Consider the following 25,610-nt stretch of genomic DNA (forward strand, 5'->3'; position numbering starts at 1 on the left):
AGAAATGTTTTGCAAAATAGTAATAATTTAGTGAATGAAAACATTTTGCAAGAGGAGGTATAACTTTCTTCAAACCGAGACTAACATTTGCAAAGAAACTTTTTGAACAAACAAACTGACAAGCAAATAAATAAATAAAGCAGCTTACAATTCCAGGCAGCAGGCAGCCTTCGCTCATTGAGGAAAGCACTGTCGCTCAAAGAAATAAAAGGTCTTTATGGAAACTGTAGCCAGGCTCTCATTCTTTGCTTTGTTGCAGTGACAGTTGAACCAGGAGCTGAGGCTCGCTTAGTGACAGGGTCAAGTAAAACTGCTTATTACAAAAACAGGGTTGGAATTGAGAAACATATGAGGACCTGCATACCCTAACTTGGATTTTCAAAAGCAAATGCAGATAAACATCCCTGAAATTCATGACTTTCTGTAAATAGATGCTGTGCTTTCTTCATATCCCTTAATTTAAAACAGCCAGGGGAAAAAATATAAACCAGGCCTTCCGTCCCTATCTTTAGCATTAGGATAATTAATATTCAGATGTTTTAGAATTTAAGAGTAGCAGGGAGATTCTATAGTGGCACTCATTCCAAATGCAGTAAATCAGTACTATTTACAATGCTGAATGATAAGTTTAGTTTTTGTGTCCCATAACAGCGACAATTTGTGTTTGAGCTCTGCCTCTGGGCTTCACATGGAGCTGAATATTGATATTGATTTACTAATAAGCTGAGTGCTCCAGATGTGTTGCTGAGCCTCCTCTTTCACAGACACTGAATACCCCGTGTCTTCTGTTATGTAACTTGTGTTGGTGCCACCAGTGCTGACAGTGGCAGAACACAAGGACTTCTTGTGTCTAAATGTGTCCTCTCGATACCCCCTCCTGGGTCTCAGATGTGAAAGGAGGAAGGACAAGGAATTGCTGTGATACAGAACAGTGGGGAACACAACCAGTGAACAAAATCAGATCTTTTCTTCATGCTCAGAATTCGACCACTTAGAAAAGACCCTCACTCTAAACTTACAAAATCAAACCAAAAGGAATCAATATCTTAAAACATTCTTGCACGGTTTTCATCAGCTGTCATCCTAAATCTACCACCAAGCCTAAAGTTTACGCACACCCAAGTTTGATTTTATTAGCGGTATTGCATTACATACAATTTAGAGATGATCAACCTATTGTCACTCCCAACTCATCACATACTAACTCTTCCTCTGGAGTCTGCTGTGATTTTGAATGCAGAGGATAAGTTTAGCAGGAAAAGGATTTCCCCAAGCTGGTAGCTATCATGTTTCCACAGCAATGTGGAAGATGTCAGTGAAACTTTCTAAATTAAAAAGCCATCACTGTAAACTGACATGCACCTGTCACTTTATTTTTTTTAATATGGGCATGACTGATGCATCACTTAAATATATACATATATATATATATATATATATATATATATATATATATATATATATATATAACTGATCATCAAGTGCCTAAAACGTGTGTTATGTTATGTTATGTTATGTTATGTTATGTTATGTTATTCCCTAAGGCTGGTGACTCCAACACTACTACAGTAAAAGGAGACAATGATATGCATAAAAAGGCTTTATGTAGAAGACTGCATTGGGGCTGTGATCCAGGGGGTCCCACAGAAACAAACACATATCCCTCTGGAGTGGGTGGTTTTAAGGTTGTTGTGGGACTGAACAGACTTATATAAAATGAAATGCTGGTCTGGGTGTGTTGTTGGGACTGGTAATTAACAAAAATTTAAAAGTCAACAAATAAAGTTGAGAGGAAGATTACAAAACAATCAAAAAGCTGATGGAGTCTCACTAGAGGCTTAGCAATATTTCCTACTTTTTTACGTAATTAATTTAAGATGAGAGAAGGAACAAAATTAATTAAACTAAAATTTGAAAAGTCAAAATGTGCAGAAGGACATAGTGATGGTCAGAAAAACATTGTTTTAAGTCCCTAGCCTATGGTGTTCTGGGAAACGTCTGTTTTTATATCCAAGTACTAAATTGAACTGAACTAAACTGACTATTAATCCTAAATATGCAATGTATTTCAAAACAGGAGATATTGTTTCAAAAAGAAAAGAAAACAATCCTCCTAACCTTAATTATGAGATACTTTGGTAATTAGAAAGTCCAGCTAATTGATTACACCAATATTTGCAGCTGCAAATAAAATAATAAAAAAGTAAATCAATTTCTAAAAGTAGCATGATATAACATGTTGTCAAGGCACGGTAACATTTATTATTCACAATTCCTGGAGCCGTCATTGCCCAGCAGCATCCTGGAGGCTGAGAAATGGCAGTTTATTACTTTTTCTATCGGGATGTTGCACTTAACAGCTGACTTTCACTGTAGATACTGTGTCATATGCAAAAAACTGGATATTAACCCACTGGTCATTTTGAATGCACACTATGGCTGATTCATCAAAGAAATGCAGGTGGACAATATAGGAGAAAGACAGGATTAAGAAAGAGAGAAAGTGACATAGTAATACACAAGACAAGAGTCAAAATCTGACTGACTTTTAATGGGTGCAGAGAGCTTAGAGGACAGATAGGATGCTAGATGGATGCTGAATTCGTTGTGTCAGGGGGGCATTTCACAACGAGAAAATCTGCCAAAGTGCTGTCATTCTTCTGTTTTTGTTTTGTTTTGTTTTGTTTTTTTTCTCTTACTTTTAAGAAAGGATGGATCTTTGAGAGTCAAAAAAACAATAACAATGGAAGGAAGTGAGATGATTGCTGCATTGCTTTTTTATTGTGTCAGCCTTCAAAACAAATATTACACTTTTATGTCTGCGTTTAATATTTGCTTAATCAGTCGGCTTCAAACCCTGTTAACTTGTTTTCCAGATGTCTAAGATAACACCTACGCTGGAGTAAGGACTCTGCCCTGCTCTGGTAGAGCTCATAAACTTAGGTGGTTTCTGCAGGTAGAACATGCACAAAGGTGTGGATCACCCAAAATGACTCGTAAGTCTTTAAAGAGCCCAATGCACACAGACACTGACATTACTAATTTATTTTCTACATGAAATTATTGGACAATCATAAAGTTGCTTCTTGTGTTTTCTTGTTCATGTGATCATACACTTTTGTTTTTCTCCCAAAAATGTTAGATGCTTAAGAAATAATATCCATCTCTTGCTACTGATTTTACACAGTGGAATGACACATTGAAAACAAGTTATTCTACTTTCCAAAATATGACTTACTGTTAAAAAAAGGCTTCTCTTTTCCATAACAGACAGTGTCATTTAATGAGAGGCACTTACATTAAACTCTTGCACAATTGGGTGTTTTTTTAATGACAAACTTGGAAGTAAAATTAATCTCTCAAATGAAATTGGTCTCAGTTCTCAATATGTCACCCAGTGGGATGCAACTTCATTTCTATTCATTGACCCTCCATGAATTAAAGCTCATTTCCTGAACGTGCAGCTTTGTGGTGGCTCCCCCAGCAGGATGCAGGCTTTCAACTGTACCAGCTCAGGAAACTCGTTCACTCTTTCCATTTGATTCAAGGATTAGATGTGATTACAGATTTGAGCTGGACAACCTCTGCGACAGCCATGCAATCTCCTTTTCTCTTCTTGTAAAATTTACATATCATTGATGGGATTTTTGTCCTGAGATACCTCAGATTTTCCCTGGTTTCATGAGCACTACAGGGAGGTATTACAGCACAGGCTGATATATTATTATCAGCAACCGGTTCATCAGTAAAAGGGTCAATGATGGGAATTGACAACTTTTAGAAATCCTTTAAAATGACATTCAGCTATTTTCATTGGCTTGCACCAATTACAAATAACACAAATTCATTCTACACATCTTGTCTCCAATGCCATGTTACTACCTAATAAAATTACAACTTTTCAACAACAAGACAAAGACATTTTTTTCTTTTGCGCTTTGGTGGAAGTGTATTGTGTGAGTGCGTATGTAAACAGTTCTGACAGCAGCTCTCCAATAAAGAGAACCACGTGCCACACAAGCAAAAAAACAAACCAAACAAACATAATAAAACCAATCTCCTTACTCACTTATAATCCACATTTACTGGATGACAGGTCGGCAGCAATAGAAAACAAATAATATATCTTTTTGTTTTTTGCGTAGTCATGAAAATATCTGTTTTATACAAAATTAAATACAGTTACAGTATGTTACAACTTTTTTTTTCCTCGTACAGGTGAGCTCAAGCAAGACCATAAGCCTCTTAAAAATAAAAGACAAGACTGGTACCTGTTAGGGGATCGATCAATAGTAATACATGTATAGCATTTGGCAAAACAATGGACACCCTTCAGCAAAGTAAAAAAAAATCACCAGTGTCACTAAAGCACAGAAAGGAGGGTGTGAAGAAGAAGTGCATTAATGGAGGGAAGCAGGAAAGGGGAAGAAGAGGGTAACAAGTAAGAAAGGAGGCAGTGAGGCAAGATGTCTCCGTCCACACAATTAATTTCTAATAACTTCAGATGATACTTGGAAAATCATGTGTCTAGATTTGTACAGTTTGCCACCAGCTTGTGACTTGCTCTATCTGAGCAGGGCCTCCATTCTGTCTTTAATGGACTATTAGACAATGACATAATCACAATAATCCCAACAGTTTCCTCTGTGTAGTTATAAAACAACTAGCTTTCTCAAGCCTTTCAGAAATCTTATTATCATTCAGTATCACTGTGCACAAACTGTTGCACTTATTATCTTCTCACCCATCATTGTGGCCTTGGACATACAAAAAAGTTGTTTATATTGTTTGCTGAGTGCATTGTCCACACATTCTTTATCATTCATGTCCACAAGTTTGACAGTTTAGTCTCAGCTGTTCTGTTATCAGAGTTTTGGTTAAAGATTTGGTTCAGGTCTCTCAGCAAAGGGAAACAATCAATAGCAGGAGGACTATAAGGGAAAAAACAATCTGGCGGGCTATGGGGTGGTGATGGAGCACTGCCCGTCCAGACAACTGGTCATCACACTCTCCGGGACCCTGGCAGCGAGCTCTCTCGCACAGGACGCCTGTAAAGCCGGGGGCACAGTAGCACCGCTGATGGTGGTGGCACGTGCCGCCATTCTGACAGCGCAGCATCGCGTTGTCACACACCCGAGCTGTGGAGACAAAGCGGAAAGGGCAGGGGAGACAGGAAGGCGTGATTAATAGATCACTCAGTGATAGGGATGGCAGAGAACATCAACAGGCAGGTTCACAGGGCACAAGCTGCCTCTTCCTGTCCTGTCTGCATCTCTTTGTGTCCTTACTGCACAGCTGACACATTACAAAGGGCAAAGCCAAGGACATTCAACAGTTGTTTAATAAAAAGAAGGGGCCAGATATGAAATAAACTGAAGAATACAGCGTAGCTTACATGTATAGACTGCACTTAATTGTTTAAGAAGAAAAAAAACAAAAAACAAAAAAACATTTTAAACCATATCTTTGAAGCAGCACAGAGACTTTAGAACAAATCATCTTGGCCAAACAAAAAGAGCAAACAAAGCATAGAAATGATGAGGTGAAATCAATGATTACTGAATCAAAGGATGCCAGGGTATTGTGAAATGGCCCTTGTGTGCCGAGGACAGGAGAACAGACAGGGGAGAAGGCATGGGATGAACACCTGGTGCCATCAAACCACTGCAACCTTTGATATGCAAATAAGCATTTGCAGGTAATTCACCGGTTGCTGTTATTTTCTGTTTGTGGTCAACCTTAAATCAAAACCTTGTTAGGAAAAGTGCAATTTCCAGGACTGAACTGTTTTAGTGGCTATAAAATATATCTTTGTTTTGATCTAGCCCGATAAGGACTACATAAGCTAATATTCACATTTCCAGACAAAAACTCACGACTCAATTACCCCAGGAAGCCTTTCTCCTGGCAGAGGTGAAATCCAGGAAGAGGTAATATTTGCACAGAGATTTCAGAGTAATTGGATATCTCTTCCTGCATAAATAGTAATCACATTTTTGGTTTTCAGTAATGTGGCTCATGCATCAGAATAAACTGAACAAATAATCATTTATCATGCCAAAACTGATTAAGAAAGCATTGGTATTGCATCTAACTTAATAATATTTTCTCCTATTTCACTTACACACCATTGCTGTTATGTGCTTAAATGGAAACTCCACCTGTGGATACAGGGTTCTGTCTTTAGTATAGTATTTTGTTATTTTGCCCTGACTGATTCTATTTTTGACAATCTTGAGAGATTTGTGATGATGACCACTCTTTCTTCAGCTATTTCTATGTAAGGGTTTCAACAATGATAGCATCAGAAAGGTAAAATTGCAGCTCTTTCTTTATGTCACTTTTAGACAGCAGAGAAATGCCACAATGGTAGCATAACTTGATCATCTTTAGAATGAAAGAAACACATTATGCAATAAAAACTTTTTATTTTCATTAATTTCACTTGGAAAGCCACATTGAGACTGAACAAGCAGAAATATTTTAGGGTCAGAGATATTAGAGTGTTAATCATTTTGATATTGACTTGAGATGTGAAATAGGGGTGATAAATATACATATAATATTTTTGGTTTTATTACTCTGGGCATCAGTCTTTGTGGGTGCAACCTGATCCTCTTATTCTATTAAAAGTTGATGTCCTGCCTGCCACAACCAGGATCTACCTGTCCATTTCTGATGCACATATGATGCAGATTTACCAGGACAGCACAATTAAATATTTAAATTAGATATTTAAAAATTTACATTGGGGTGTGTTGATGCCAACTCATCATACTCTGTCAGTTTGTCATGGATTTCTATATAAAAATGTTAGGGATTAGGGACTCTGTAACATAGGTCCCAATACCATACAACTCAGCAATGAATAAAAAAAAATATATATATATTTGTCCTTTTTTAGTGTTTAATGCTATAACTGCCTGAGAAAGCACTGTGGCAAAAAAAATTGCTTGAATGAAGAGTGAAAAATAGTGGAGGCATTCATAATAAAAACTTTTTAAACATTTCAGAACCGTTTAGTTGATCAGAAAGAACAGCACAAATTTTAAAATTTAGCTCTGAGGGTCAAAACTCCCCCACAACCCTCTAATTCTTAATGAAAAGCCCTTAATTCCTTTTGACTAAAGCTTAACCTGAATTTTGCTTCTGTTTCATGGCTCATGAAATTACCATCTTACATCCTTACCTTTGTATTTTTCATTTTAATAGCTAATGGACACACCTGCACGTGTGTTTTGAAAAGCAGGATTGACTAAGTCTCAGTTGTCAAATCAACACATTTAACATTGTTAACTGTGACCAGATGATGTTTTGTGTCATCGTGCAGACCCTTAGGACTACGGTCTCTCTAAAAGCATCTGTAGCCTCATTTAGTTTGCTTATGCAGAGGTTTTAATTAGCAATGTCTTTGGTGACATATGCTTCCATCAGATTCAGAGAAAAATAATCAATTATGATTTTAGGTATAACTAAAGTGATTGGGTATTAGAAAGAAGTTTTTATTTGAAATCTTTTGGTATAATCTATTATAGATCAGATTGGTATAAAAGTAAACTTTGTGTAACACAACCATATGAGAGAAATGTGTTAGTATCAACTTTATGCTTTATGGTGGGCCATTCAGAATATAATTTTGTCTCACCTAATCACAATATAGTTTTTATTATGAGGACACTTAATAGTAAGTAGGACTACAAAGATGCTGATTCAATTTAAACATAAAGACTGCATCAGAACTTCATAATTATTTGCTGTATATCAACAGGTACTATGTGTTGCATTTGCCAAGTTATTATTATTATTATTATTAATCATTTTACCCAGAAAAAAAAATATTAACCAGTTAATATTACCCATATATGCAACCTACTTCTAACTTGAATACTGTTCAGACTGAACAAGCTATGTTTCAGACTATATGGAGTCAAATTATTTAACTAAAAATCTGTGAAGTCTCAGGTAGAAAAAGAGACAAGCAACTTCATGGCTGAGTCACTTGAGGAGAATTGTTTGCTCACCGGGCATTAATGACTGGGAATTAGCATGCTTTGTTAGCACCTGGCTTCAGGATATAATGCATGATGACCTATTTTACCAGTGTAGTGTACATTGTCTGCACATTATAATTCTATTTGTGTTTGACAAAAATGTAGTGCATTATAATGTAAGTGTAACTTGACATTTCAAACAATGCAGCAACATGGTTGAGTCAGAACACCATATAGTGGACATTTTGAACACAGCAAAATATTGCAGTCCACTGACATTGATGTTTAATAATACAGTACATGACAGCATACGATTTATTCATATACTTGTGTCTACAAATTTGCTGTGTGTGACATCATTCACTCCTGAATTTCTACAAGTAGAAAATGAGGACACCACAATTTCAGTCCTGGCTTAACACCAAACAGCATTCTCTCCACAGACATATGTGTGCCTCACACCTCTGTCAGATGTGTGACATTTTAACAGTATAACTGTTGTGACAGATCCGTCCTCAGGCCTTAGTGTTGCATGAAGCAACAAGGAGAAAAATTTCCACAGCAATGGCACAAAAGTGACAGAGAGGACACACAGCTGATGCAACTGGAGCGAGTGTTTAAAATGTCATTGGTCTTGCATTGTACCTGACACAAATAAGTTTATACAGCCAATAAGAACACTTTAAAACCTAATCTTATACTAAATTCTTGCACATGGCCATCTTTCCTCCTTGGCTTTCAAAAGGGAATTTATACTCAATGTCCATCTCATGCAACTCTTGATATCCTCTCATATTCTGCTCCAGGAGTCTCTGAGATACAAAAAAAATCTGAGCATGATAGCAGGTTAAAAGTCATCAATCAATGTTCTTGATCATAGCCCCTGTCACTTTCTTTGTGGAAGATCTTGATCTTATGTGTTTAAGGGAGTCCTGATAAGTACAAGTGGCAAACCTTGTGAAATGTATTTTCAACAACACACTTGACTCTCCTTCGGAAAGCCTAAAAGAGAGTATTAAAACCCAGCAAACACAGTAGCACATTCATTCCATTCTATGCAAAAACTAAAATTAAATCATATTCACAGTAATGCATTTAATATTTTGAAAGGCCTTTAGAATTATAGATTTGCCAGTGCAATTAATTATAACTGGAGACACTTCTCAGATACAGGATCTGCTAATTATATGCTTGGAGCTAGAATAGTGTCGCTTCAATTACATTGGATCAATATCTTTTGCCGTGATGTCAGTGTAAGCTGAAACTTGCGTTCAGCTTTGCCTCCTCTTATCATATTAACATGCAAGCTTCATCATTATTCAATTATTCAAGGCTCCAAAGTTCAATATAAACTGACAGTTTCATAGTACAAAACTTGACAGTGGTGGAAATATAATATCTGAAAACAGAAATAGCAGGCTTTGCCTTTTCTCAAGTATTGCATTAGTTAATACTTGGCAAGTTAAACTGGAATAAAGTTACATTAGAAAAATTTACCTTAAGTAACTTATGTGCTACAGAGTGGTCTGTAGGACATTTACTCAACCAAAATTGAGCCAAAATGTAGAAGCAGTGCATGAAATATTAAGTACACCCCAAATTTCAAAAGCTTTTAAAAACATCTTTAGCAGCAATAACTTATCATTTCTCTATATCATTATTTGTCTCAATAATAACTGTGGATGGATTCTGGTTCACTTCTCTAACAGTGCTATTTCATGTAATTAACCATAGCTAACATGTCTTTATGCACAGCTTTCTTAAGCTGCCACAGTAGCAGGAAAACTGCCACCGCTTACTACCACAAACTTTTATTCAGGTTGAGGTTGGGACTTTGTATGTATGGGCCATTGCAGCACCTTGATTCTTTTGTTTTCAGCCTCTCTTGTATAGAGCAGGTAGTGTGGTTTAAATAATTTTCCTACTGCGTGATGCAATTAAGGCAAAGCTTTAACTACTGTCTCGCCTGTCTAAAGGACAGCATTCCAGAAGTATTGTGGTTTTGTTCAGATACAACCTTACAAACCAAAACTATGCTGTCATGTAAGACTGCTAGCAATGGTTGTAAATAAGCCATACTTGTTTATTCATCTTCTAATTGTACTTTTAAAATTTGAAGAAGCACTACTGAACTTTGGCAGACTGTTCCAGTGAGGCATCCCCTGACGATGGTTAATTCAGCATTCATTTTGCATTCATTTTGCTTTTTCCTGCCAGTAAAAGCCAGTCCATTGTTGACTCTTGTCTTATCTCTTGCTCTGTCTCTCTCTTTCTTTTCCTCAGTTCCACAAACAATGTCCTCTTGCCTTCCTTTGATGAATCAAAACAGCCACTGTGTTGGTATCCAGTTTCTGGCATGTGGCGCGGCACATAAAGTAAAACATTTGTAAAGTGATGCAAAGAATGGCATGCAGCAAAAAGCCCCAGTTCGGGACTTAAACCTGTAACAAGGAACTGTAGCATCTGTACATGGGGTGGCTACTCAACCTTTCTTTAGGTTTGTCTGAGCATTGCTCAGGATGACCTTGGGTAATACTTGCACTCTTTGGAAGATTCTCAAAAAGTCTTAGGGCATATTCAGCCCAGACTTTTTGATCTGAATCCTAGTCTGTTTGCGTGGAAAGTTTTGTATTGTGAATGTGCAAACAAATTCTGATTTGAATCTAAGAAGTGGTCTCGGTCCACCTACAAATGCAGGCCTTAGTCTGTTTCAATCAGACCAAATACAGGAAAGGGACTTGGAAACAAAATGCATCAGTGCACGACATCGTGGGTACACACAACCAAAACATATGAGCATGCGTGGCAGTAGGCGACTCTGGATGGGAGAGATGGCTTGCTGTCAGACGTGGAGGAATTCGCTAAAAGTTCTGGTAGAATTTTTATAAACCCAAGACCGCTAGGATCTGATTAGGCTCCTTATTTAGCTGTTATGTACTAGAAACTTAAGGTGTTCTGCATTACCAATAAATGAATGAGTTTTCTTCTTGGTTGTGTGTCCTTCAGTAATTCTTGGAGCAGCGCCACCTCTGGCTAGAAGCGGAACACATTATTTAAAAGGTCCGATTCGTTTGAGAAGGAACATAATCTCTGTTCAGACGAATATTGCACCCCCTTCCTGAACCGAATCCCCAATTGGATCGAATCAAGAGGACTATTTGTGAATGCAAACTTAAATTTTTTTTCCCCCTGTAAATAATCTCGCTGACTGCAGAATGATGGATTCCAAGTTGTTTGAAAGTGGTCTCACAACCCTTCCTAGATTGATTGGCAGCAACAATTCCTTTACTAAGATCATGTCTTTCCTTACTGTAACTGTAAAAAATAATACACCTGAATTTTCCAGACCAGAAAACTGCCATAACTTCTGCTTTTATCAAGGTGCTCACACTGACGAGGATCAGTTATCAAATGATTGATTGACAGCCCCTTGCTGCTGCAGGGAATTCAAAGGGATTCATAGGGAAGGGATGTAATTTGTTTTTGATGTACTACCTTTGCATGTTTGGATATGTTTATGTTAAATATGTTATGAAATTGTATTGCAATGTCTTGTGTTTTTTTTTTTTTTAATCTGAGGTTTGACCTATACAACTATAGACTTAAAGGTTAAATTATTTTTAAAAATCCCTGATATGCAAAGCCTTAGAAAAAGATAATCTTTACTTTCTGTTTTACACAATTACCATCTGAGATTTTAGTTAAAAAAATTATGCCAGTCACATGATTATGCTGGCAGGTTGGTTGACATAATTATTTAGTTATAAAAAAAAAACTTGTCTTTTTCTGTCCAAATATATAGTCTTTTAGTTATTAAGCTTACGGAGGAGCTACAATAAAAGAAACACACATAGCTTTAATTACTGATTTCAACATTGAAAAATCCAAAAAATACGTACACCTCAGAATAATGTCGCAATCATTTGTTAAGAATGCTACAATTTAGGAAATGGTTGCTTTGAATTATCATTCAAAAGACCCGAATTACACAATTCAAGTTGATTTTATTAGGCTATAACTGGGTCATGGTACCAAAGCTGAAGGGTATAATGCCTGAAATGCGGTGATAAATAAAATGAAGATAATAATACACCTAATTTCCATAATGAATTGTTAGCTCTGCATGAAATGACTTTCTTTTGCTTATACAGAAGCTAAATACAATGTCCCTATGTGAAAAGATTTATACGAACTTGGTGTATTATTTGATTTGATTTATTTTGTATTCTGTCCCTTCATATGGAAATAATGGAGATTACAGCACAAAGGCAGAATTAGTTTATTTTGCAATACAGAGCTGTTTTTTTTTTCCCTGTTCATTGAAAACACTGCATCATTTTCATAGCTGCTCGGATTTTGAGTCCACAGAAGTAAGAGGAAATAAATAAAACAAAACAAGAAAACCACTTGATAGTAAAATATCCTCAAAGTCTTCTTTTATTTTGTCTCTCTTGGTTGTGAGAGCAGTGGTGCAGACGCGACTTAACACTCACTACACAGGATATCTGGGCCTGAGGATTAGCTGGAGATCAATCTACATAAACCCCCCTGGAGCCTCTTCTCTCCTTCCCTCTCCTTCTCTGCTTTCCCTGTTTTTTTTTTTCCTTTCCTTTCCTTTTTTTTTTTTTTTTACCTTGTGAAGAAAACAGAAAGGGTGTGCCCCCAGAGAGCATTCTGGGTAATTAAAAAGAGGGCACGATCAAAGAGGTTAGAAGGCTGTGGACTCGGTGATCATGAGGCATGTGGTCCATTCCCTGCAGTTTTTCTCACAACAAAAGGTCTGCCTTGTAAGGAGCAGCGTGTGTTTGTGTGCAGGCAGGATGAGCGTTAGCTCTGGCAAAACAACCAACCGAATTTTGCATTATCCAAATTGCACTCTTTTTCTTCAAGTAGCCAATCAGTCATCATTTTTTTCTTTCTATGTATTGGTAATGTCATGCTGAAGTTACAAAGCCTACAAGCCTACCTTGGTTACGATTTGCAACACCAAGAGATGAAGCATTTGCTCGATCTGTGTAAAAACGGGAAAAGTTATGTATTACATTGGGTTGTCATATAATTGATGTTGTTATGTTGTTAAAGCACAGGAACAGCATGCATAGACTAGTTTGTTACATTTTTAACATTAGTCTAGCTTATTAAACTCTTTCTTTGTATTATTGGAAAGCTTCTGCCATACATTTGGGACTGTACATAGGCAAATTTACAAACAGGATAGTGTACATGCAGCCTAAATGAATTTTTCACAAGACAAAGGCAAAAATATGTATGCATGGTAGCTGTTGTTGTTATTCAGTGTGTAGAGTCACCTTCAGGCATCAACATGCGTAGGGATGCACGGCTGGAACTAGACCTTTATAAAGTATTTTTTATTTTTTTCTCTGTTGCTTCAGGCACATATCTGTGTGTGTGCTTAGAGCAAATATGCTAGTGTGTAAAGGGGAAATCTTTCTCTGTTGTGCTAATGCATGGGCCAAACATGCAGGGCTCCTTCAGTGTTGTGTGAACTAGAAAATGGAGTAAAGGATGCCAGCATTTTACACATTTTAGCACAATTACTACAGTATATGTTTATAGTGTATTTTTGATTAAACCACGCTGCGGAGCTTTGATAATTTCTTATTACATTAAAGTAATAGCAATGGCCCACCTTGAACTCTCACTCTCATTTGCATATCTATTTATTTCTGTACAGTGGGAATAAAGTCTAAACAGGTAACTGCAGTGTTTAATGCACTGCTTTTGAAAGCTCCATTATAATTGCTTCTTAATTTTAGTTGACCTGAAAATGAACATCCTTTTTAATTCATTCTATTGGGGTTTAGGGAAGCGTGAAGCAGGCACAGCATGCAAAACTGTTAGTAGAAATGTAATGCTTGAGTGATTAATAGTAAACTGGTAAAAACCTGAATAGTCCGTTATCACTAAATATTGTCTTTGGAGTGAGAAAATGTGTGTGTTGGCTAGAAAGCTTTCTTTATTTTAAGAGTTTTGGGAAATTATTGCACAAAGTACATTTTAAATTTCTTTCTGGGATTTGTTAGAGGAAAGTACACTATGGTCAATCTATGCATTGGTGCTTTATCTTTTGTTAAATTGAGATATGATTATTCAGTTATTCAAGTTTCATTTTTTACAGCAGAAAGCTGGCTGATTAGTGGTAATGGTAGCAAACAGCATACTCACACCAACATCATCAGTCAAACAAGAGTTAGTTATGACTGAGTGAGGAAAATGTTAGTCGACATGCCAAATGAAAAGTGTGATTAACTTACTCACTGCTCCGTGATTACTGGGAATGCCTGTGGAAAAAGCAAAGAAAAAAAAAAACATTTGATTCAACCAAACAGCTTATTTATTATTTTTTTATTTCAACAGCTTGTAACTTAAGTCATAAAATTACACTTCTGGATTTGGAGTTGTTTGCCCTGATAAAAACCACCAAGACCACACTAATCAATTTGGTGTCTCCTGTGTCCACTGATTAACAGCCGTTATGGCTTTGCAGAAAACCAGACCACTACATGGTCCAACACCCCCCTTCTGCTGATGATAATAACAGGTCTGCCAGTGAAAAAATGTCAAAAGAATTCACATGGTTCATACAAAAAGAAGAAAAAAAAATACTTTCATCAGGATTTTTTTCTTTCGAAATAAGAGTTGTTTTATCTGAAACTGCCTCTTTTCTCTGTTTATCTAGTTTTTGCACCCCCCTTGCAATGATGAATGCCACAAAGAAAGCATCATCTAGTGTTTGTTGTAAATGTCTATCATTGTCAGTTTAGTGACCTTCCAAGCATGTAGAAAGTTTAGATAAAATCAATCTAAGTAACTAAAGAGCCATGACCACTTGTATTCATATCTGGAAAAACTGACTAATTGTGTTTTATCACAAGAGGCTTCATCTGGCTTAGAATAATTAGGTATAGGCTTAAAAAAATATTAAAGCATTCATCTATAAGCATTGGCTCAGGCCTGCCTGTGAGCTGAAGCCAACTTGACTGTGGATTTGCCATCCTTACGTGGTGTGACCGTCATTAATAAGCGATTCCTACCCCACAACCAACGCAGGCTCTGATCCTTTTCACAAGCTTTATCCACTTTGTCTTCTGTGATTTGTTTGAGGTTTTTATATTGTTTTCATCTCATTCACCACTTCATTACCCGTTAGGGGCTGTCACAACAACTGTTGGCAGGAACACAGCACTACAGAAGCCAGAAAAGCACAGATTTTAAGCTGTAATTTACAAGCCAGCAAGCCAGCCAGCCAGCCAGCCCCAGTTACCAGTGGTTGTTCTGTGAAAGGAATGGAGGGCAAACAATATTGCCCTTTGAAGGCAGAACACATTCTACAGTCTGATCAAACACATAGCTCCAACGCTTTTTAACCTGTGAACCTGCTTTGGAACACAAGATGAGTTGATGCTCCCTGTAAAGTGGACTGTCAACATAATTCTTTGTGTTATTCCTCTTCTTTTCAGGGTACAAGCTTCAGATTTCTCCTCCTTTTCTAAGGAAAACCTTCAATCGAATGTCTCTGAATCACTCTCTGGATTTCACAGCTTTGGCTCAAAGCAACACGGGGTTCTATTTAGGCTCTAATTCATTTAATGACAGGTCACATGTGTTCAAATATATCTGCACGAGCAAAGATCAGAATATCTAATAGACCCTGCCCAGTTCCTATCTGTGAGATAAATTACTTTCATGATAAAAGAGGAAGACTTGATGAAAAATGGAACCTATTAAACTTTAATTACACTTTGCATGTTCAACGTATTTGTCTTAATACAAGGGATGCATGTTTAATATCCTTACAGGAAATATGAGCTTTATGTAATAGATAAAGGCATGTTGTGGGACCAACATTTTACTCGAGAGATAAATAGAAATAATTCAAGACAAAAGTGTGCTCATTCAACACCTGGGGGACCAATATTCTTGCGTCACTTCCATGTACAATATTATTGCAATTTATGCCACTGCCAAACAAGCACTAATATTACTTTTGATATGGCTAGACCCTGGTTTCATCAGTTCAGTGCAGATGCGGCCAAGTGTTGGATTTTTTAATAACACCCTGTCAATCTGACAGTGAGCACCACATTGCAGGGAGCCTCATAACGCAGAAGAGGTTCAGGGGTAAATCCAGCAATATCTCCTTAGAGTTCACAGACGCTCTTACAAACAGACTCCCACACACAATCAAATGCGTTGCATGCACATGCTTGAGCACACACAAAGCTCTGTGCACCAACATGCAGACTCATATACTCATGTACAAGTGACTGGATAATTCTCTAATTCATCAACAACAAATGAAGTAGGAGAGCACGATAAGAAGTGTCACTGCAAAACACTTTGTTAAGAGCAGATAAATTACAGGGTAAAATCACAGTATAAATCTAATCAGCACTATGTCTGTAGCTACAAATCAAACAATCAAACTTACCATCTGAAAAACCTGCTGTCAATCCCAGCTGACTGCTGCTATGAGATTTGCAGAATGCAGGGCTGAATAAGTGCAAATCAGGGACCAGAGGGCTAGATCTTCCACCATCTGGCCATGCCTGGCCATCTACCACTGCAACCCTGAGTGGCTGTATTAGATTTATTGAGGCAATGAGCCTCCCTGCCCCAGGCATGGGATTTGATAAATGTGCCTCAACTCCCGTCCAAGATTATAATGGGGATAATGCAAAAGAGCACCTTCTGCCTCAGAGATACCGTGTTCACACTTGTCATGGGGTTGGGATAGCAATACCAAATTCAATGTTATTCAATGTTATCTTGTTGGAAAAGCACTAATCACACTCATTTAATAGCGATTATCTGAGGGCACAGTTACCAGTGATACAAAATCCAAAAAACGAAAAAGCATATCAATGCAATGAATATTAATTTAAACATAATTAAAAGAAAATAAAAAAAAACATCCATATAATTGTAGATAATTGTGGGTATTCTCTTTTTAATCCTAACTGCACTATCCAAAGATATCAGCCACAGAATGTGTTAAGAAGAAATTGTACTTTACATTGAGAAATTCTGGTCAGTCTGCTAGGTTAAAGAAAATGTAATCCAATATACTCTCAACAAATTTAACAGCTATCACCTTGTGGTCAGCTAGCTCTCTGTTCTGTGTGGACACAGACAAAAATAAACTATATAAATGAAAGAACACTTGTCCAAACTGGTTGGAAACTTTGATCGTGTCATTCATGTCGCCATGTTTTCAAAAATTGTCAGATATTGCTTCATCTATTACACAACGTAATGGTGCATGTGTCTGACAGGTCTGACAAAAAAGCAATATTTAACACTTTTATATGAGAATAGATTGGGACATGACAACCCCGTACATATTAGAGGAATATGGTCAGTTCAAAAGATTGAAAGTAATATCCTGATGAAATAATCTTTGTTGATCAGAGGAAGGGGAATCACAAAAATGGAGACCCAGAAGCTACACTATAATCCTTGCATTCAAACCTGCCGAGAGGTATTAGCATCGATGTAAGGTATCAATGATTCTGTAAAACATCATCACAGAAATATGTGTGCAATAACAGGGCAAAAATCAGTGCTCAAACTGGTTAAACTCCTGAACAGAGATGACAGGGTAGTTAAGTTTACCAGCCACATAGAAAAAGAGATGGAAATTGCTTAACATTCAAAGATCACCGGGAAGGAGCAGATTATGAGCACAGAGAACTTTGTGCAAAGCTCACATCATGTCTCAAAGTACAAAGCTCTAATCCCATCATAAGACTTATTTATTAAAATTACACAGACAACACAACAAATACATGCATCTAAAGATTTGCCGACATGCAGGTTTTCCTTTGTAAAAAAAATAAAAAACAGTCAGTGAGATTCTCAACGATGCGTATTAAACCGTGTAATTACTCACTTAGAAATGTGACAACTAGCTCAGTCTGAAACAGCAGCTGGAACAGATTACATTGTAAGCTTGGACTGCCGTTCATATTATTAATCTGTCATCTTAGACTGTTTGAAATTCTGTTATACTTTGTTTAGTGACAATAAAGGTATTTTGAATGAAATATGCTGAAAATTTGTGATATACCACCAGTAATCCTGACAGCAAAAGGTTTGGGGTGTCTTGTACAGATTGTGTAATTTTCCTAACTATAAATAAGGTTGGAAAGTAAGACTTGTCATGCAGATTTTTACATATTGAGCCCAGTGAAGCTAAAACGAACAGGCTGATGATAACTACCAAACCTGTCTTTATGATAGGCAGGTTTCTCTTTTGGCCATCTTGGCAGGTGTTTGTATAAATGCCTGCTAATTAATTTGCATGTGTATGTGGACAGAGTGAGTCAGTTTGTTTTTACTGTCAGACTCTTCCAGGGAACAAGGGTGCCTACTGCTGCCAGCGGCTCGCATACTGGAGGGAAGTTTGCTTCCCTTTAGACTTCCATCCCTAGGCCTCTCTTCTCCCCAGCTCTCTCACACACCCAAGTAGGGTAGGGTTTTGGGGAGCGTACTCGTCATCCTCTAAGTGGCCTCATTTGCTGCACCTTGTGATGCCTTGCTCCTCACTTTTAGTTAAACTTAGTCATCAAAACACAACACTGACTACACAAAAGCCACATCTGGGGGGCGTTGCCATTCATGTCGGGTGGGCGGGCCGTTGCATGGTTACTGCCCCTCAATTTTAATTTTAATTAATTAATTAAACGACCCACACTTCACAAACATTCATGCATGGGGAAGGTGAGGGCAATGGGGTCCTTTTACACCCCTGCTTTCTGGGCACTGATGAGGGTGGGGGGAAGGCAGAGGGATTTTTTGTTGCTTCATAGGCCCAGGATCCTGGTTGGCTGCATTGTTGGAGGGGCTGCAGGCTATGGGGGTTGTGAATTTGAAGACTGGTGGGGTGGTGGTTGGAGAAGGTGGGGTGGAGTGGTGGGTGGATGGAGGTGGGTGGAGGGGAAGATGTGGGTGAGGGGTTATGATGAAGGAGGGTTTATGGTGTAGATGGGTGGGTGGAAGTAGGGGGGAGTGGGTGGTTGTGACCTGGTGCCTGGGATGTGTGGCTGGAAATTTGGGGTAGGTTCTGGCCCATGCTGGGTGGCCAACTGGGCAGGCCCTGTTCTCCTAGGCATCGAGCAGGCCCTTGGCCTAGGGGGGTTCTCGGGCTTGTGGGGCCCTGTGCCCTGTCTGGGATGGCCAGTATGCTGTGAAGTCGGCAGCTGCTGATCTTGGCCAGCTGGGGCCTGTGCCCCATGGCCTTAGGGAGCTCTGGCTGGGGTTTTCCTCTGCTGCATCCTGGGTGGATGCGTAGTTGTCTCTGTGGTATCTGAGATTCGTGCTGCCTGGGTCTCAGGGCCCCCCCTTTTCTGCTTATGACCTTTGCAGAGGCGCAGTTGCATTTGCATGATCGCGCCCATCTTTGAACACTCTTCATTCCTCATAGTCAGCATAATGACAGTCACTGTGGGTTTATACATCAATAGTCATGTTTGTTTAATTCTTTGTATGCTCCTGTTGCTTTGGATGTCATTGATACATGTTTTTCTCAGCTTGTTTTTCTTCTTTTTTTAATCTTATAGGTGTTCTTGATGATTGTAAGCTTTGTTTTGGTGTAAAGGCTATAAGATGTTCTCTGTTGTACTTCTGTACAGGTTGTTTGTGTTTCTGTTTTGATGAAAGATTGTTATTTTCTATCTGGTGTATCTTTATGTCCTCTTTCTTCTTTTCACTATTCGTTTGACAATAATTTTTAGTAATAAACAATTATTATGAAAAAAAAATCTGATTACCAAGAGGAACATTATACCTATAAACCTCCCCTTGGCAAAGCAAATGTGTTTGGCACAACACAGCAGCCAGATCATCATTCTTCTTGCTATGATGGTGGACAGGACAAGTAGGGGAAAAAATCTGAAAGGAAATGGGTGTTCTACCTTATAGCTGGGGGAGAAGCCTATTATTGATATGCTGTTTTAAAAAAGGTCAGTGGTAGTTGTCAAGGAAACGCTATGTATCCTAAAGCTGTTAACTTGGTGAGTGTTCAGACAGTAAACAAAGTGAATTTAATCTTTTCATTTGATCAAATTCATTTACCAATGTACCAACTGTAGGATGGCTGAAAATTATCTAGCTGCAGCAACAAAAAACTGTGTCAAGGGAATGGTTTGAGTGTGTTTATGCCACTACATCTCTACACAAAATTAGATATTTTTCTGTTTTCCTTAATTTTTTTCTCTGCCTGTAGCAATATAAATTCTGAAATAAGCATAGATACCCTGAATATTTAAACAAAAGCTGTAGTTTTACTGCTTAATAATGCCAAAAATTAATTTACTTCTGACTTATATTGAAAAATAAGTAGGTCATTACATTTACCATCCCACAGAAAACAGTCTAAAATTGGCCTCACAACAACATTTAGGGGAGATGCTCTCCAGAGACTAACAGATAAATTAAAGAGAAGGCTTAGAAGTCTCTGTAGAATAAAAAGAAAAGATTAAGACTGAGATGTTTCAGTGCTTCAGACTTCATCATATATCAGTGTCAGCAGTAACAACACTAAAAATTGTGTTTTGCCAGCCAGCTGTATCACTTGTAAATGTAGCTGCATGGCTAGTTTTCATCCCTGCAGCATCAAAAGTACTTCTATACTTACATATATTTGCAGTTCCTTTGGGTATCGGGAGGTAAGAGCCCACACTCCAGGCTCTTCCGTGGTAGTGCCTCTTACAGCGGCTGCAGTCTTGCCCTGTGGTGTTGTGTTCACACTCGCAGCCCAGCCTACCCTTGTCAAACACACAACTGTTGGCATGCAGGTTGCATTTGCACCTGAGACAGAAGGATAGAAACAAAAGACAGAGACATGAATAGGCATCATTCTGCACCCATTGAATCAATACCTTCTGGAGGGAATATACAGAATCTGCCCTTGCGGCGATGTTTACTTGTGCCTTTCAAATTTTTTGACAGGACTAAATTGAAATCCTGGTGGGTTATCTGACTTGGATCATGCCTCCTCAAAGCTTTATTATGCTCTCCTTAAAAAAAACAAAAAAAACAAGGCCGCATTTGTTGCTGCCCCTGTGGAGAGAACAGCTACGCGAATAAGGTCACTTTTGCCTTTTTAAGAGCTAAATGAAAGGCACTCTGTGAAATTTACTAATTGAGCGCAAAACAGGTTCTGATAGAGTGATGATAGAATAAACAGAAGCTGCGTATCCTGGGAATTCTCTTTGTTTCTTTATATCTTCAAAGTTGTATTGTTTGGAAAAGGAGCTGTCAGAAAGGAAACCCAGTTGGAGGAGCTGGTTTATTAGACCAAACTGTGTGAAGTGAGCAGGTCTGATGACTTTCTATGCTAAAACAGACACCCCCCCCCTCTCGTCCTTTTGACCACATTGAACACACAATGTTGCAGTTTCAGTCTGTGTGACTCTAACAACCTGAATGAGCAAACTGAAAATTGCATGTTCTTAGAATATAACCTTTTCCCAGCGAGACTTGTCTTTACTCCCAGCAAAGAGCTCTATCAGAGGCAGAGCAGGCTGTTTGTTTTCACATGAGATATTACAGTTTCATATTCTGGTTATGTTCCAAATATAACTCCACATTTGATTTTACTCCCAGTAGGGTAAAAGGTTACACGTAGTGACCTCAGCTTCTTGAGAGGTGGGTTAGTGGGGGGTGGCGAATGAAACAATAACAGCTGGGAGGGGGCCATTGAGTGGATCTGACACCGTAAACCTCTCCAGAGGTTTGGGCAGCTCATGATTTCACATCATTCCTATGTTTGTTTTTACAAAGTGCTTCCGAGGTAAGATTTCTCCCATTTGAGACAGATGAGCCGGGTATCTGTTGCCTACAATTGCAAGTGAACATGAGCCAGAGAAATGACAGCAGCAGTCAGAAATACATCCATTCTAATTGACTTCCTGGCCTTACTGTGACATCTCACATTAATGATGAATAAGTGCGGGAATAAAGGGAAACTTTATCCTGATCTGTATTGCTTACAAGCGGTAGAAGAAATGCAGTGTATACTTTCTATCTGTATGAACATTTTATTTCAGCCCTAGTATTTAGCTTCTATTGTTTAAAATTTATATATATAAAAAAATAACAACACACAAATAATTTATTAAAATATTTTGTGCTTGTGTAACAAATTTATTAAAAAAATTTTGCACTAATGTGAACATGGAACATCTTAAAGACTTTATTACATGGCAGTGGCACAGGCATAAGACAGATAACGAGTAAGTTAAGCCTCTTTTCTGCTTATACCTTCTTGGCTATACTTAACTCTACTGGACTTGACTTGATTTTGTTTGGTTGTCATTACAATTGTATTGAGTACCACCTCAATGTAGGTAGGCTCACCATAGCAAGGCGGCCCAGAAATCCCGTCATGTCATTTCTATGCAACACAAACATGACACTCCTGCTGCTCTATGGCTTTTTGTCAGATTCAAGGCAAAAGAAGAAAACTCATCAGCCACCAAGTACAGGAACATCTGCACCTTGTCGTTGGACTACGTTGTTGGTGTGTGTGTCGTTGTTTATCTTGTTGATGATAACAGAACAGATTTTTATAAACGATTTGGTTCTCGATTTCATAACTCATCCAGTGACATCACTCCCTGACCAATCAGTGGCCTGCATTCTGTGGACATCACTCCTGCCAAGTATTTTTCTTTCTAAGTACCTGAAACCAGGAGCGACAACGTTGTGTAAAACCCTAAAAAACAAATCAAATGGAGCCGAGTAGGTATTAGAGGAAAAGGACCACTGGTGGCACTGGACAGAAACAATTTTGCCCCTGGGACTTCCTGATTTACAAGTGTTGAGTGTAACTTCCCTGCTTAAAATAAAAAAAAAATAAAAACAAATAAAAGGATCCTCCTTTCCTTACTTCCTTGCAGCAGGAGAACTACTGTGTGAGAAGGACACAGCATCCCTGCATATGTTGAGAGACAGTGAAGGAAGCACTGGGTCGAGGAGTAAGGTGTGGCTGCTTTGCATACATCTGATACCAAATGAGGCAAAAATATAGAGTAACATCTACAGTAAGCCATTTTATGGCATGAAATGATTATTTCAGGGAAAACAAAGGAGGTTTGATAAATGCCTGGATAAAGACTTCAAGACTCTAAAACTTGTGAATGCTAACTGAATGAAATTTATGGGAGAGGTGCCCAACATGACAAAATTGGAGAAAATCTCACTATTAGAAATTATACAAGGCAAAAGCCATGAAACTAATGTAAACCCTATATAACCATACATTAATGAGAAAAAATGCTTTACAGTATACTCAAAGAAAAGGGTAACATCTTTTTACATTAATATAAAATGACAGCAACAAATCTTGACAAGGATCATATCAGCCATAAATCCTGAATTATAGTTATGCAATAAAAATATCTTTGCTCAGATTAAGTGCTGTCTCACCAATTTAACAGTCATAATGGATGACACTGAACAGCAGCCAATGTTCACAGCAACTAAACACTAGTGCTTCTCACCAAAAATTCCCCATAGTCCTTAACTTTTTAATCAATTAAAGTCCCTGCTCCATAAAATTAATGACTGGGTGTAGCTCCTCTGCCATGCAGAAAGCAGCAGCTCCCTGAAGCCAAGAGCGATGAGATTTGACCTTCCACTTAATTAAAAACCAGCAAAATCTGGATCATCAGACCCAACTGGCGTGGCTATCAGGCTGATAGAGTGGAGCATGTGGACTCAGGGGAGCTGTGAGATGTGATGCTTTTGCCGCCGGCATTGTCATATTGAAATCGTAGAACTTTTCTGTAACTGCTTTTGGTCACAAGAGGGAAGAGGTTCCCTGTATGTCCAGCCTTTTGAATCTACACCATTACATAGACACATTTCATTAAGTTTTAATGACCTTTTATCTCAAGTAGGGCCCAACAGCAATTGGTATTATGCATTATCCAAACAAGCAACCTTCCCTTCGAGACAGCAAGGATCATCTTGCCTCTCCATCTTCTCATAAACTGCACTTATTTATGCAGAGGTGAAAAAAGTGCTAGGTTTTTACATTGTCTTTGTGTGTAAGAAAAGGCTTAGTGGTAGTTACTACTTAAGCCTTCTTAACAGAGCAATTCATCCAATTACAGAACAGTCATCAATGCAAAGGAGTCGTGAATTTAGTTTGTGGTGTTCACAGAACTGAAAACTGAGGATACTTACATAAATAGATGAACAAATGAATAGAATCCACCTAACATGCCGATAGATTTTAATAGTTGTAGTGAAGAAAAGCACCAAAGTGGAATGCTGATGCTTCATTCTGAAAACAATGACAACCTGATATATACTGTGTCTGATTTATGCTGTTCCTAAGTAATGTAATGTAACTAAACTGTAGTCTCTAAATGTGCACAGTAAAGATGTAACAGTGACCACATGTATTCTTTGAATTAAGGTGAGATTCTTGTCTAGTTTGTGTTGATATTCTGGAGTAGACAGCAGCATTGCCCTTCGTCTCCTCTGGCTGCTGCCTAACCTTGGCTTCTCCTAGCTGTCTGGCACTGTGTTGACAGGCTCACTGTGTCTAACACAGCTTTTCTGCCTTGTGACAGCTCCTAGCCTCACTGATTCAAGACAAGAGAGGAGTACAGAACAAGTTAAATAGAGAGCCTGAACTGGCATGTCAAGAAAACTTTCTTTTCGTGTTCATCTTATAGCTGAACTTTCCAGTACGCTTCAAGAAAAACACCAAAGAGGTAAGGTATTGTGCAGTATGAACAGTAAACATTATGTCACTGGCTACAAAAATAAAAATCTTAACCCTTACATACTGTTTATATTTTGTGCCTTCATAGTATGGTGAGAGTCAGTTTTGACCTGGGCTAGGATTTTCCTCATAGTAAGGGTCTGTACCAAATTTTAAACTACAGATCTATTTAGAAAGTCTAAACATTGTATGTCTCACAGACAAATGCACAATTAAATCTTTATAAATGTTTCACAGAGGGAATGAGGTGTATTTTTTAGGTTTTAAAACACTTGTTTTTGGAGAAAAACATCTTCTATTACACAATGTCATGTCCTGTTTTACATAAAACATAAAAACACAACAGCTAGTAAGCTTAGATATATTTTTGCTTAATTTAATAATGGCATAAACTTCCTAGAACTGTTAGAATTTATATTATAACCATGCTTAGCCATTACAGTAATTTAACAGTCTTCACTGCTATATCATAAGAAATCATAATTATCTTTTTCTTTTAATTTTCTTGTGGTCTTTATTTTACAGTTAGAGGACAGAAAAAAGGGTCAGAGAGAGGGTTAGACTTGCAGCAAAGGAAAATAATAAATAAATTAAAAAATTAAAAAACAACAGGAAACATGGTTTGTAAAGTTTCCCTAAAACTACCATTTTCCTTGATTTGACCCACACTGGTAATTTTAAAATCCATTTAAATAGATACGGGATAGTTTTGACCAGAAACAGCCTCAATGTGCACATTTTTGTAGCACCTATACAAAAGCATAGAACTTGAAAATATTGTTATTTCTGTGTATTTTGTGTCACTTTAGGAAAAGTAATCAAATTTCAGACAAAAAGAAAGATGATTAGGTTATTTT

At 37.9% G+C, this 25,610-nt stretch overlaps 1 protein-coding gene across 5 annotated transcripts in view; it reads right to left on the reverse strand.

Moving 5' to 3' along the window:
• Positions 1-3,030: 3,030 nt before the first annotated feature.
• Positions 3,031-25,610, reverse strand: part of LOC121645304 (netrin-G1-like) — a 109,342-nt gene continuing 86,762 nt past the window's right edge. For 4 of the 5 annotated variants that reach the window (XM_041993754.1, XM_041993753.1, XM_041993752.1 and 1 more), the window contains exons 4-7: positions 20,650-20,822; positions 14,267-14,293; positions 12,958-13,002; positions 3,031-5,138 (exon numbers count right to left, since the gene is read on the reverse strand). In XM_041993754.1, coding sequence (XP_041849688.1) covers positions 4,900-5,138; positions 12,958-13,002; positions 14,267-14,293; positions 20,650-20,822 — 484 coding nt within the window. In that variant the 3' untranslated portion in view covers positions 3,031-4,899. The remainder of the gene's footprint in view (positions 5,139-12,957; positions 13,003-14,266; positions 14,294-20,649; positions 20,823-25,610) is intronic. The other variant, XM_041993755.1, reaches the window with a different exon arrangement.

This window comes from Melanotaenia boesemani, chromosome 8 (genome assembly GCF_017639745.1).
Source record: "Melanotaenia boesemani isolate fMelBoe1 chromosome 8, fMelBoe1.pri, whole genome shotgun sequence".
NCBI classification, from domain to species: domain Eukaryota; kingdom Metazoa; phylum Chordata; class Actinopteri; order Atheriniformes; family Melanotaeniidae; genus Melanotaenia; species Melanotaenia boesemani.